The 13,123-nt window shown below is 52.8% G+C and overlaps 6 protein-coding genes across 6 annotated transcripts; 3 read left to right on the forward strand and 3 right to left on the reverse strand. All coding sequences in view use genetic code 12, as the record gives it.

The window, feature by feature from the left end:
* Positions 1-540: 540 nt before the first annotated feature.
* CTA7 (Cta7p) lies at positions 541-2,850 on the reverse strand (the record flags this gene model as incomplete). The annotated part of the gene is made up of 1 exon (XM_034157954.1): positions 541-2,850. The coding sequence occupies one exon, from the start codon at positions 2,848-2,850 to the stop codon at positions 541-543; it is 2,310 nt and encodes a 769-aa protein (XP_034010420.1).
* Positions 2,851-4,272: 1,422 nt separating this feature from the next.
* GYP8 (Gyp8p) lies at positions 4,273-5,529 on the forward strand (the record flags this gene model as incomplete). The annotated part of the gene is made up of 1 exon (XM_034157955.1): positions 4,273-5,529. The coding sequence occupies one exon, from the start codon at positions 4,273-4,275 to the stop codon at positions 5,527-5,529; it is 1,257 nt and encodes a 418-aa protein (XP_034010421.1).
* An 88-nt stretch (positions 5,530-5,617) lies between these two features.
* DIURU_005020 (SAGA complex subunit) lies at positions 5,618-7,525 on the reverse strand (the record flags this gene model as incomplete). The annotated part of the gene is made up of 1 exon (XM_034157957.1): positions 5,618-7,525. One exon carries the CDS (start codon positions 7,523-7,525, stop codon positions 5,618-5,620), a length of 1,908 nt encoding a protein of 635 aa, XP_034010422.1.
* Positions 7,526-7,817: 292 nt separating this feature from the next.
* On the reverse strand, positions 7,818-8,276 carry YNK1 (nucleoside diphosphate kinase; the record flags this gene model as incomplete). The annotated part of the gene is made up of 1 exon (XM_034157958.1): positions 7,818-8,276. One exon carries the CDS (start codon positions 8,274-8,276, stop codon positions 7,818-7,820), a length of 459 nt encoding a protein of 152 aa, XP_034010423.1.
* Positions 8,277-9,853: 1,577 nt separating this feature from the next.
* DIURU_005022 (serine/threonine-protein kinase) lies at positions 9,854-11,371 on the forward strand (the record flags this gene model as incomplete). The annotated part of the gene is made up of 1 exon (XM_034157959.1): positions 9,854-11,371. The coding sequence occupies one exon, from the start codon at positions 9,854-9,856 to the stop codon at positions 11,369-11,371; it is 1,518 nt and encodes a 505-aa protein (XP_034010424.1).
* A 53-nt stretch (positions 11,372-11,424) lies between these two features.
* On the forward strand, positions 11,425-12,957 carry DIURU_005023 (uncharacterized protein; the record flags this gene model as incomplete). The annotated part of the gene is made up of 1 exon (XM_034157960.1): positions 11,425-12,957. One exon carries the CDS (start codon positions 11,425-11,427, stop codon positions 12,955-12,957), a length of 1,533 nt encoding a protein of 510 aa, XP_034010425.1.
* Positions 12,958-13,123: the final 166 nt, after the last annotated feature.

A 13,123-nucleotide genomic window follows, 5' to 3' on the forward strand; every position in this document is an offset into this window, starting at 1 on the left:
CTGCAGCGTCGAAATTTCCCGATCGGGAACGAGGACACCGCCGCCACCGCCAACGGCCTTCGAGAACGTGGCTAGCGGTTGGGGAAAATCCTGGGGAAGAGGGGTGCAGCCACGACAAATAGGTGGCGGTTTCTACTGTTAGTATGATCTGTTTCAATCGTAGTGGTTATTGTATTATGAGTGTAACTACCAAGTTAGTGTTTAGGGGCTCTCTCTGATACTCCTGGATCTGCTTATCTCTCAGTGGGTGGTAGCACGCTTATCGCAGATGAGCTGCTCAATGGCCGACACTTGCACCGCGAGACTCGGCACCGCACACTTATCACATGCACTTTGGGGGCGAGCCCGGCTAAAGACAATGTCGACCGCAAGCCGAACGGCAACACCCACACCACTGTCACTTTCACATGCACATTCACCTCAAAAACAATCCCGTGCCTCGAGGTGCGGCGTAGCCTCCCCGTCCCTCGTAACTGCCGGCTACCAGCGTGGGCTGATCACAGCGCGGCTAGCGCCCTGGTACCCTCGTAGGCGTGAAAATCATATGCTCGGGTCACACGCGGTGGTGCCGTTATCGCCAAGCTTGTCGAGGCCGTCGACCAGGGAAAAATCGCCCCACTGGTCGAACCACTGGAGGTTGAGGAGCAAGTCGTCAAACGCCTCCTGGTCGTCGTCGACGGGGACGTCCTTGCCGAGCAACGTCTGGTACTCGGGCTCGTGAGGGGTAACGTCCTCTTGCATCACCCCCAATTGGCTGAACAGCGCCTGGTTGACGTCGCTCAGCCCGTGGTCGATCCCCACCAGTTTGATGGCGTCCATGTCTTCTTGAAGCCGCAACAGCAAGATGTGGTTCGTCATTTTGACCGCCCAAATACACTCTTTAACCATCTTGAACCGCTCGCGCACAATGAGCTTATTCAGCTCGTCGCGTACCGGCAGCTTGCGGAGGATCTTTAGGTATTTCACCAGCTTGTGGAGGATCTCGCGCGCCTGGCTGATGAAGGTGCCCCCGTGGATGAGGCAGCAGGCGGCGATGCCGTTGTTGAATAGTAAAAGCATCGTCAACCACCAGGGAGTGAAGAGCTTGCCGGCGCGATGGAGGCGCTCGACGATGTCGATGGTCCCCTGCATCGCGTCCACCACCATGGTGATCTTGAGCGCCTTGGAGGTGTGGCGGTCAAGCAACAGGTACAACAGTTTGCCGTGGACGGTGAGGACGAGGTCATAGTAGTTGAGCTTCACCTGGGCGTATACGGTGAGCCCCCCCTCCTTAATGATGTTGGCATTGGCAAACCCGTTCTCGTCAAGCCACTGGCTCAACTGGTAGAGCTCGGTATTGATCTGTTGGAGCTTGCTGAGCTCAAGCACGTCCGTGGGGCTGGTGTGGACGAAATTGGCTAGTCGCAGGATCTGGATCATGGCGAAAGCGGGTAAGGTGATCCACAGATCGCGGGGCAGCGGCGGGTACTCCATCGGGGGGAAGGTGCGGCCTCGGTCTTCGTCGCGTAGAGTACAATACTTCCCCAGCTGGAGCCCTAGACACCGGTCCATCGAGTATACCAGCCAAAATACTCTGCGGGCCTTAACTTCCTCGTAGGGAGTACACCGGATCCACTGCTGCAGATCTAGCCCCAACCCCATCAGCTTACACATGATGATCGCCTGCCCCAACGCGTGGTACATTGACGTTTGCCGGTAGGCGATGCGCAAGTACATCGTGATCAAGAGCCACCCCTGGCACAACTCAAACAGCTCCCACTCAAACAGGAGCACCAGGATCACCTTGTGGGCGTATTTGAACAAGCGCTCTTCGAGCTTAAGCATCGTCACCAGCGGGTTTGGCAACAGCATCTGCTTCATTCTAATGGCGAGCACGTAGCACAACATCAAAATCGCTGAGAACAACTTGGCGTGGTACGCCTTCAGCTGGCGGTCGTCGACGCTGGGGTGGTCGCCGTCGGCCTCCGCCATCAATTTGTGGTACGCCACCACTTGGTCGCGGAATACCTGTTCGTGGATGATGGCAAACAACGGGTTAATGTCCTGGAAGAAGTAGTTTAGGTACTCGGCTTCATCAAATAAGCCGTCGATGGAGGGAGTAGGCGGCAACAGCTCTGCCAGCAAGTAGTGGGTGCCGCTCATGTTCCAGGCAAAGTACTGCATTCTCGGAATGCTCACTTTCGCCTTCAGCTCGTCCAGCAACTGGCTGTAGATCTGCTTGCACAACGCGTTGATAAGCGAGTTCTGGTGGCGGCGCAGGTAGCGCCACTTGGCGCTCTCGTTGAGCAATAAAGCCTTCATGTCGGGGTGCATGGGGTCGTCGCTTTCCGGCTTAGCGAAGAGCTGGTCGCCCCTCGGCACTAGTAACAGCTCCAAGTACTGGACCCGGTTCTCTAAGTGGCGCACGTACTCGGCGCCGGTGGGCTCCATTTGCGGCAACCCGAACGGCTCGACCTGGCGGAAGTCTAATTTGGGCCGCTTCACCGGCGGCGCCAGCAGCGCCAGCCCCGTCTGCTCGGCGAGCGTCGTGTACGTGCACAGCTTCTTGTGCTTATTACAAGTGACACACGGATTGGTGCCCAGGCATTTGATCTTTTGCAGGCGGCAGCGGTCACAGGCGCGGGTGACCCTCATTCGTCGTCTGGCGAGCGTCAGCGTGAGCGGCGGGTGCGCTGGCTGGAGCACCGGCGGCGGAAGCTGGTGGCGAGGGTTATACGGAGGGAACACGCCGACTTTCGGTGGTGGCGGTATCGGGAGAAACAGCGGCGCCCGCCGCTGGTGGCCGTCGTCGACGGCGCCGCCGACGGTGCTGGTGTCGGTCACGTACTCGTCGTCGTCGCGGGCGTCCATGTAATGAGGGGAAAGGGATCTCTCAAGTGGTCGGCGCCCCACGGCTGGCGCTGGAGCTCGGTTTTTTATACTCCGACTGTGTGCAGGACGACAACTAAACATCAAGCCCCACAGCGACAATAGCCCCCCTACCGGCGGCTGCTTATACATGATGGAATGCTTTATCGTATCAACATCCCATAGCGCATTAGGTCTAAACTATCGGCGCTATTACACACAGGAAAAACCAGTAATTACTACTACTTTTGCGCCACGGCTCTACCGCTCGGGCGCACTCGCGGGCCGGCCGCTCGGATCTAGGTACCGTTGGCGGTGGAGCCCACCCGTGGCGAGCTAGCGCTGTGGATGGAGTCCTTAGCAGCCGGTGGCCACGGGGGTTAGACGGTGCATTCATCGGGGTTATCAGCGTCTTCCCACCCAACGGTTTTATCCCCTACCCAACACAGCCCCCCTCCCCAGCTGCCGAAATTAGCGCTGGTGCCGGTGCTGGCGGCGCCTGTTAGCGATGGGGTGTCGCGGCATCGAGGCATGGAAACAATAGAGCGACGCACGACGCCCGCCGCCCAGGACGATGAAATTCCGGATTATCGCTGCATCCGCCCCTTCCCCCGATGCCGTGAGCGATCCACGGCGATGGCGCCTTAGTAGGGGTGGCATGTGGCCAGTGCTGACCCCTACTAATCTCTATGCCTTGCCGAGCTGAGCTCGGAGAAGAGGAAGAGCGCTCATGACATAACGGTGCAGCGCCAGCAGCGCACCACCGGGTTTATCCCGCACAATCTCCACCATGAAAGCTTAGTCCCTGCGTTACCGCCAATCCAACCGATGTGGACGATTTCGACCAATTTCGACCTGGAGAGCATTGACCGGGATTTCTGAGTGTTTATAGTTAAATACCACTTAAATCTATCAAAATTTGACACTGTTCTAGAAGAGATATGAAACACCAAAATCCCTGTACTCCTTTTTTCAGCGTTTTGGCCTGTCTTGTGATTATCTTTAGCACCAGGTGTCGTCCATGTGGTTAGATACCCTAATCAAACCCTCACTAGCACTACTCTTGGTTGCGGTGACGATTATCGATGGTGTGATTGGCTGTCTCTCGTGTGACGCTGGGGCTCCCACTGGCACACCTACTATGTACCCCCCACCACCTTACCCCAGATAAAAAGCACAACCCCCCCTTAAAAACAATGCCTCTCCCCCCACTACCACTACCAAATACTACAACCTCCACCACCCCCACTGACAAAACCGACAATCCCCCTATATTACCGGAATGACCGGCGGCGATGACGGGGTCTGTTCGGAGCCGACCGGGGCTTCTAGGCTCTCTCTCGCACACACACACTCATGGAGTTTTTCTCTCACAAGGCCCGCAGTCGTCCCGTCCGCAGTTTATAGCGCACCCCTCCCTCAAAGATGATCGACGCCCATGCCTCCCGGCGAGAGCGGTGGCGGCGACTTTTGCGCCTCCTGCTGCTGAGCTTCACCTCGGACTTGGTCGAGTTCGCCACCGTCGACTTGCCCCCGCACCCGGACGAGGCGCAGGTCGCCCTCGACATCGACCGCCTGTTCACCGCCATCCTGTTCCACCCGCCGGTGCTGAGTCTGCTGACGATAGACGAGGGCAATTTGAGCTATACGGCGATCTGGCTGCCCCAGGAAGTGGCGCAATTGCGTAAGCGCCTCAAGACACTCGTGATCTCGGTGCTCCGCCACCACCCGTGTCTTAATTACTACCAAGGCTACCACGACGTGGCCCTGATCGTGTTGCTTGTGTGTCCTGAGGGAAGCAGCGACGCTTTTGACATATTACAAATGCTCACGGTGAACTATTTGCGTGACTATATGGTGAAAGACATCGGCCTCACCATGTGTCATTTGCGGCTTATTATGGCTCTCGTCGAGACCATCGACCCCGAGTTGTATACCGCGTTGGGCGAGCGTCCCAACTACGACTTCTTCCCCGCCATTTCCTCCATCATCACATTATTCTCTCATGACGTCAATAAAGTGGCCGACGTATTCACCATTTGGGACTTTATCCTTAAACGCGGATCAATATCAGCAGCTCTTTACATCTACACAGCTGCCCTCGTCCACTACCGCGACCAATTTGTCCTGGAAACTGACCCCGACATCATCCACTCACTAGCACTGCCGACAAAGCTCTTTGCTCAAGTTGACGACTGGCTGGTCATCCTCGAGAAAGCCCTGACATTTTATGAAGATTTCAAGCTTGAAGAGCTCCCCAACTCGCTGACCACTTACGACTTGTGGTTTAAAAAGTGTAACCCTCATTCAGTGCTCGCGGGCAAACTGATAGCGGTGGACGACCTCGACGCCACCATGGCGATCCAGGACGAGGAAGTGGCCGAGTTCAACATCTCTGAGAGCTCCGACGACTTGTCGTTAGCGCTGCTGACGCTGACGCTCATTCCACTGGTGATCTACTCCAAATTTGACTCGGTGAAACACGTCCCTAATCTCTATAAGATTGGCCTCACCGTAGGGTTTGTCGGCGTCCTCATCCACTTGCTTCTCAAACTGCAGTACGTGCAAACGAAGATCTCCGACTGGGCCCTGGTGGTGCTTACGAGGGTCTTCCACCAACCCCAATGGACACCGCTGATCCTGATGATCAACCTGGTCGGGTTGGGCCGGGGCCAGTGGTGACAAAAGCGGGCTTTTGTATATTATGATGTTGTATTATCGTATGTTGCCAGGGGCTAGAAACTTATTATTACACTTCCATCCTTCTTTTCTAGACGTCAAAATCTATCTCATATATGATCACCGTCTCGGTATAGTTCGACTGGCCCCACCCACGGTTGCCACTGGCACTCACCATGAATCTGCCGGTATCGTCGACCCAGAGACACGAGAGAACACCGCCATGGTGGCCGGGAATAATCGTAAACGGCGTCGCTTGCTTCTTTCCCGTCGCCGCCAAATCGTCGTACAATTTGAGGTTGTATAACCGGATATTATCCACCGACCCACAGAGCAAGAAGTTCTCATTGGGCATGGTGGCAAGTGTCAGCACCGGGCCCAGAATCTTAGGGAACACAAGCGTCTTCAGCACGTTGGGGACCAGATTACCCGCCACTGATTTGATATGAGGCATCTTAAGGTCAAACTCTTCTACCGTCGAGTTACGGCGACCAGCAAACACGTGGTAGCCGTCGTTGGACCATGTCAGAGACATACACCAAGGAGGGGTACCATTGGGCACTCCGAGCTTAAGCACCGCCTGCGGCGATCGAATATCCCAGATATTAATCGTCCCGTCGATACTTGAACTCATAAACACCTGCGAATTAGGGTACAGCGCCAGCAGCAGTGACGGCACCTCTTTCTTGGGCTCATTACCCTTTTCACCTTCGTCATCGTCACTGCCAAATAACAGGTCGACGTCGTCATTGTTTTGGTTGTTATCACTGCCACCAGGATCGGCCATGACGAAACTGTCTAGTTCCTGTGGTCGGAATTGGATGCTGGAAATCTGACCGGTGCTACCGGCAAAGGTCATGACGTTGCCGCCAGTATTTAAATCCCAGAGCTTGACGGTTTTATCCCATGAACCAGAAAGGAATTGCGTTTGGTCGGCGTTAAGTTTAAGCACCGACACCGCATCCAGGTGGCCCGTGGCCAGTCCGCCCAGTTTAGCATCGCGGAAGTAGTACTGTATTTGCCCCTCTGAATGACGCATCGAGTAGAGACTGATACCTCCCAGTTGCACCCCTGATAAACACCAAAGCCCCAGCTTTTGAGCTTCTAACGCGTACACAGGACTCGTCTTAGGTTCATAAGATGCTGTCGCCAGCGTCAAGTCGCTCGGCTTTAGTTTCGGGTGCAGTTTAAGCAACTCGTCCGTTGTCACCGGCTGTTCGTTCTCCCAGTACAGGACGATGACCCCGGCTTTTGTTATCAGATCGACAAGATTATGCTTCTGAGCCATCGTCAATGGCAGTTTCCCTTCGATCGATTGTATGAAATCGTATTTGCGAATAAACCCATCTTCACCCCCAGTCAAAATCCATTTAGGCCCCGATGTAAACGCCAACGATTGACACTGGCCAGCGTAGGGGATGGCCACCAGCGGGATAATATCAAAATTCAGAGCAAGCTGAGCCTTGACACGGTACAGCTGTCGCGGCAGGAACTGCTGCTCTTGTCGGGGAGACGAGGTGCTGTCGACTCGCGGTCGAGGCTGAGAAGGCTCGTGGGCGGTATCACCGTTAGCGGATGTCCGAGTAGACTCCTTAGCGTCTTCATTAGCTTCGCCAGACTCGGTATCAGCAGAGACTGACTCCGGCTGACCCTCACTGGCCTCGGTGCCTTCCATCTTCACGTCCTGCGTCGGCTGTTCTGAGTCGTCGTCTTCCTCATCATCTTCCTCCATCTCTTCGTCGTCGTCGTTCTCTTCTTCCTGATCGTTATCTTCGTCGTTGTCGTCCTCCATATCTTCGTCGTTATCCTCGTTGTCGTCGTCGTTGTCGTCGTTGTCGTCATCATCGTTGTCATCGTCATTGTCGTCGTCGTCGTCGCCGCCGCCGGCATCGTCGCCATTGGCCAGCTGCAGAAAGTCCATGTCGACGTCGTCCTGTTCGTGGAGGTCGTCCTGGGCGTCGTCGGGCACGTCCTCTACGTCATTGAATAATTCATCCATCTTTGATGGTGGAGACTAATGCGCGCTACCATATACGCGTGAACCCTCTGACGGTCGATCAACAAAATAGTAAATATCTAACGGTCAGCATTAAGAGAAAACAATCAGAGTTTTCCAGATTTGAAGACGATGTGGCAATTACTACCAATGTTCTCATCAACCACAACTCTCTTCTCAATTGACTTTCTCAATTGACGTTATAATTGGCGTCAACCAGTGACGTTGATGAATGCGATGATGTCTACACTTCAAGCTTAGAGCTACAAACGTTTAATGTGTTACGGAAGCACGCTTATTCGTAGATCCACGAGAACAAGGCCGACTTGTATTCGACGAGTTCTTCCTTCTTGAACCACAAGTTGATTTCCTTGTTGGCGGATTCAACCGAGTCGGAACCGTGGCAGACGTTTCTACCCATGTCGACGGCGTAGTCACCTCTGATGGTACCGGGGGCCGATTGCAAGGGGTTGGTGGCGCCCAAGATGGCTCTACCTTGCTTGACAACGTCCTTACCTTCCCAGACGGTGGCGAGGACGGGACCGGACATCATGTACGACAACAACGAGGGGAAGAAAGGCTTTTCTTGCAAGTCGGCGTAGTGTTCTCTCAATTGCGATTCAGGGGGAGTGCACAACTTGATGGCAACCAACTTGTAACCTCTGTTTTCGAATCTCGAGAGGATGGGGCCAATGAGACCTCTTTGGACACCGTCGGGCTTGATGGCAATGAAAGTTCTTTCAGTGTTGGACATCTAACACGTTAGCGGAAAGCCAAGACAATTGGGGAAACGTCATCAATACTTACAGTGATGGGTGGTGAAAAATTTGTGCCAGCGCGGAAGAGAAAAATTGGCTCCGAGGGTTGTATGCAGGGAAAGGGCCGTTTAGGGCTGAACGTGGGCCGATGGTGGTTACACCAGCAATTCCAACCAACACATCGTGTCCTTACTCCACTGGCTCATGTCGTCAATGAAAATAGCTATTCGAAGCTTATATTGTTTCATTTACGACATTCACAGTAAAATCTTCAATTTGCCTTACACGGCTATAGTTGTCATAATTTTAAGCGAAACCATTCCACTGTCGGCAGCTAAACAGCATTTTTAGGTCTTCGGCATCACCAAGGACCCTGAACCTCCTCATCGAATGTTCGTCGACGCGTACCCTTGCATCGTTGAGATTTGCGGTGGAAGAATTGCCGAAGGGGCAACTAGGGAAGGTTAACCTCAAAAAGAATGTTGAGACAACGGAGGCCACATTTTCGGTCAATTTGTAGTCTCTAGATTATGGCTATCCCATGTGATTGTGGTTGCCAAATGTTTCGACAGTGATAGAGAAACGCGTCGGTGTGTTTATCGACGAACGGCGAGATCACCATCTAATCCCACGAGTCGACGCCTTATGAGCGCTGGCGTTTTGTGTTTACGATCACGCAGCGTGTTCCAGCAATCCTGACACGGTTTGTCCGCCGGAATTGGTGCCAAGTAGAAGCCGTGGCCCTATGTTTACATTTGGCCGTACCCCGAAATTTCAGGTAATGGCGGTGCTCGCGGCGAGAACAATAGCCACTCGGCAGGACCAGTTGCAGAGAAGGGTGACCAGTATCACTATGAGATATACAACAGATAGGTACCCTAACTCTATCAATAGGCTAAATCGTGTCGTTTACTATAAGCGATATAACTGTATCGTTAGCAGGTAAATGGCATGTCAAGTGCTGCCGCGATTGCGGCAACAGATGCGTTACCATTTCGCATTAGCAAGTGTCGCCGGTACGATATTTTGTGGATCACCGAAAAGTGCGAGCTTATTGGCCGGCATAAGGGAAATATTCACCGCTGGGTGAGGGAGAGCGAGGCGATGTCCCCGATGTACGGGGCCGCCAATCGCCTCAGACAAACGGTAGAAGTAAAGTGGGCTATGTCTAGATTATGGTAGATTAATTTGAGCGGGACATTGGCCTGCACACGGCCTTCCCCTCGCAAGTGACACCGTCCATGCTCAAGCCGCTTTTCCATGGGCGTGTTTGGGTGTGGGTGCCCCCTGTGACGCGGGGAGCAGCCTTCCCGTATGCAGGACGAACTCGACGACACCCCAATAACCACGACTTCTACCCACCCTAATCGACCCCAGACAATGTCTCTAGTAGCTAGCGAACGTGTAACATTCCTCCTCTCGGTCGCCCTGGTTTTTTTCCCATCCTGGCGACGCGTTTACCGCTCCGCAGGCGACGTTTGTCATGCCTCGTACAGGTCCGCGTCACCTCGATTTGTTTGGCTATCGCTCCTAATTAGTGCCGCCATTACAACACACCATCGGCACCACGGTGATGACGGAGGAAAACGTGGACAAGGTCGTGGAGCTGGTGACCAATGCCACCAAACGGCTCTCGCAGATCTCCACTCTGACCACGTCGTCTCTGAAAAAGCGCAAGTCCCACAACCGCATCGGGCCCTGGAAACTCGGGCGAACGTTGGGTCGAGGCCTGACGGGTCGAGTGAGGTTGGCAAAGCACGTCCACAATGGCCGCTTGGCAGCAGTGAAGATCGTGCCCAAGGCCAACTTCAAGAAGTTGGAAAACCCCAAGTACAAACGCCACGCCGACCGTCTACCTTACGGGATCGAGAGAGAGATTATCATCATGAAGCTCATTCTGCATCCGCACATCATGGGATTGTATGACGTGTGGGAGAATCGTAATGATCTCTACCTCATCTTGGAATACGTGGAAGGCGGCGAGTTGTTTGACTACTTGATCAAAAAGCGATGCTTGCCCGAACAAGAGGCTGTGCGCTACTTTTCCCAGATCGTCCAGGGTATTAGCTACTTACACCAGTTTAATATCTGCCACCGTGATCTTAAACCTGAGAATATCTTGTTGGACAAAGGCAACAACATCAAAATCGCCGATTTTGGGATGGCGGCGTTGGAAATGGAAGAAAAATTACTAGAAACTCTGTGTGGGCTGCCACACTACGCCCTGCCAGAAATTGTCGCCGGCAGCCATTACCACGGTGCCCCGCTGGATGTATGGCTGTGTGGTATCATTCTTTTCGCCTTGCTTTCCGGCCACCTCCCCTTCGACGACGAAAACATCCGTAAGCTTTTATTGAAAGTGCAACGCGGTAAATTTGATATGCCACCAAACCTTCTGCCACTTGCCAAGGATCTCATTCTGCGGATGCTTCGTGTTGACCCCGACCAAAGAATCACCACCGATGAGATCTTCGCTCACCCGTTGCTTAGCAAGTATGGCTATGGGCGGTCTAGTCGTAACCGTCAAGGCCCTGCCTACTATGATTTGCCAGCGATAGAATCTCGGGAGAAAATCGACCGGGAAATTCTCAAAAATCTCCTGGTGCTCTTTCATAACTGCGCCGAGGAGACCATCATCAAACGGCTACTACTGTCTTCTCGATCACCTGAGAAGATGTTTTACCACTTGCTCTTGAAATATCGTAACGAGAATTACGCGGCAGACGTGGATCTCGACGCCGCTCCTCCTAAACCGAAAGCTCTGATACCTCGACTGACCCTGGTTGTCAAGACCACCGTCACTAATGAATTGACCGGTGAACTGACAACTCTGATCAAGTACGTTCCGGCTCGGAAACCGTTGCAACCAGTCAATCTGCCGCTCAAGCCAAAACATCATATCGTCCTGCTGCTGCTGAAACGCCGCATCACCCACAACAAACACGTCATCTCCAAGACAATCCTGCTGACTCTGGTGAGGCTGAGAAAAGTCATGCGTCACTGCCGGTTCCGCCTACTCCCCAATTACCGCCTCTTGACAACAAAGAGAACTTTCCGCCGCCACAAAAACGTCCATCTCGTACTGAGCTGACGGAGCTGGTACGACTTGAAGCACAAAGACAACAACGTCTGCTTCTTGTACAAATGCAACGTCAAGCCCAGAATGAACTTCAGCGAGCGCTGGTGTCTTCACGAGAGCTGATGGAACTGGCGCCAACGTCGCTTGATCCTCGGCGGAAGGGTCTGGTGGTTCGGGGTAAAGGTGTGGGTTCACCTCAGGAAAAAGTGCTCCAACTGCTCGGCATCAATATTGCTCCTGCTCCTACTCGACTGTTTTCTCTGAACTTAAAACAACTGGGATCGCGGAAATTGTCGCTGTATCTCAACCTCAATGAGCAACTCAACTCCGATCCATCGGCGCAGGCGCCGATTGGCCAAGGAGAGTTGTCATTGGATGACTACAATCGGATTGAAGAACCAGAGAAGCGTCGCTCGAGACACTCAGCCACCTATCGTACTTTATTAGGCGGACAGAACCTGCAGTTGCTGCTTGCACTGACTTCTCGGAAAGATCCCATTCCCAATCCTCGGTTCTCGAGATTCTCGGTGGGTCCTTTACTCGAGGAGCGGCCGCTTTCAAGCTACGAAGTACAGCCCATTACAACCGACTTTGATGAGCAGCCACTTTCAGCAGGTTTGGGCATTGGCGCTGAGACAACTGTGCTGTCGCTGGATGAAGATTTTGATGATACTTTTGCTCATAAGAAAGACGTTCTGCAACCTCTGTTTTCTTTACAGGATTTGACGATGAACGATCCTGATGATCTTGGTTTTGATGATGATGAAGAAGAACCCAAAACAGAATTGCTGAGTTCGCAAGTGTTGACCCCAGTAGCAGGAGTTCCGACAAACGATTACATTGCTTCTATTCTGCTGCTGCCACTTGAGATATCTGATATTGGCATTGGCCGTCGCAAGCTGGTTAAATTGCCCGAACCTAATGTTGAGGAGAAAAGTATGCCGAAGAGACGTCCAGCTCTGCACCCTGAACCATCGCGTATCTTTTCCACTCGGATTAAGCCGCCAACTGAAACCAACGACGCCAACAATGTTACGAACAACAAGCGAGTGACTATAAACCACACGCCGGAAATACTTGGAAGTGGATTCCCCAAAAAGACTGGTACTCTTTTACGGAAGTTGTCTCTTAAACCCAAGCGTCAGGCACCGCCCCCTCCCCGGCCGGTCCCTGAAGCCGTTACAAACAATAGTGCCCCACCACGTAAGTCGTGGTTTTCCCGCTTAGTTGACTTGTTTGGTGTACCCGATGTAAGAGATCCTCGCCTTCAGGAAAAAGATACTAATGTTATCAATTCAATGCTTTCACTGGCGGAATTGATGACAGTTATCAAGAAGCATCTTCAGCTTAAGGCTATGGAAGGTACCATCCTGCTGATTGAATTGGATGAGGAGTTTGGCTTGATCAACGGGTCTATTCCAGCCAAGTACGCCCATGGCAAAAAGCTTCGGTTCAAGATCGAAATTATAGATTTGGTGGATACACTGTCCCTCCATTTGCATCGCATCAAAGGTAATCAACGCGGATTTGAGAACATGACTAACGTGGTCACTTTTGTTATTCAGCACGAAGAGGCCAACCGTCGCCACCGCTTTTGATTCATATGTATTTTCTTCATATACTTCTTAATTTATTAAACCAACCCATCAGCAATAGACCATTTTTAGACTAATCCACAATTGAATCCTTCGTAACTGTTTTGTATTTGATAGTAAATTTTTTGGTGGCAATAGTATACACTGAGGGAAACTTCAATTCATCCGT

The sequence above is a fragment of the Diutina rugosa genome (genome assembly GCF_008704595.1).
Source record: "Diutina rugosa strain CBS 613 chromosome Unknown scaffold2_size729309, whole genome shotgun sequence".
Lineage (NCBI taxonomy): Eukaryota > Fungi > Ascomycota > Pichiomycetes > Serinales > Debaryomycetaceae > Diutina > Diutina rugosa.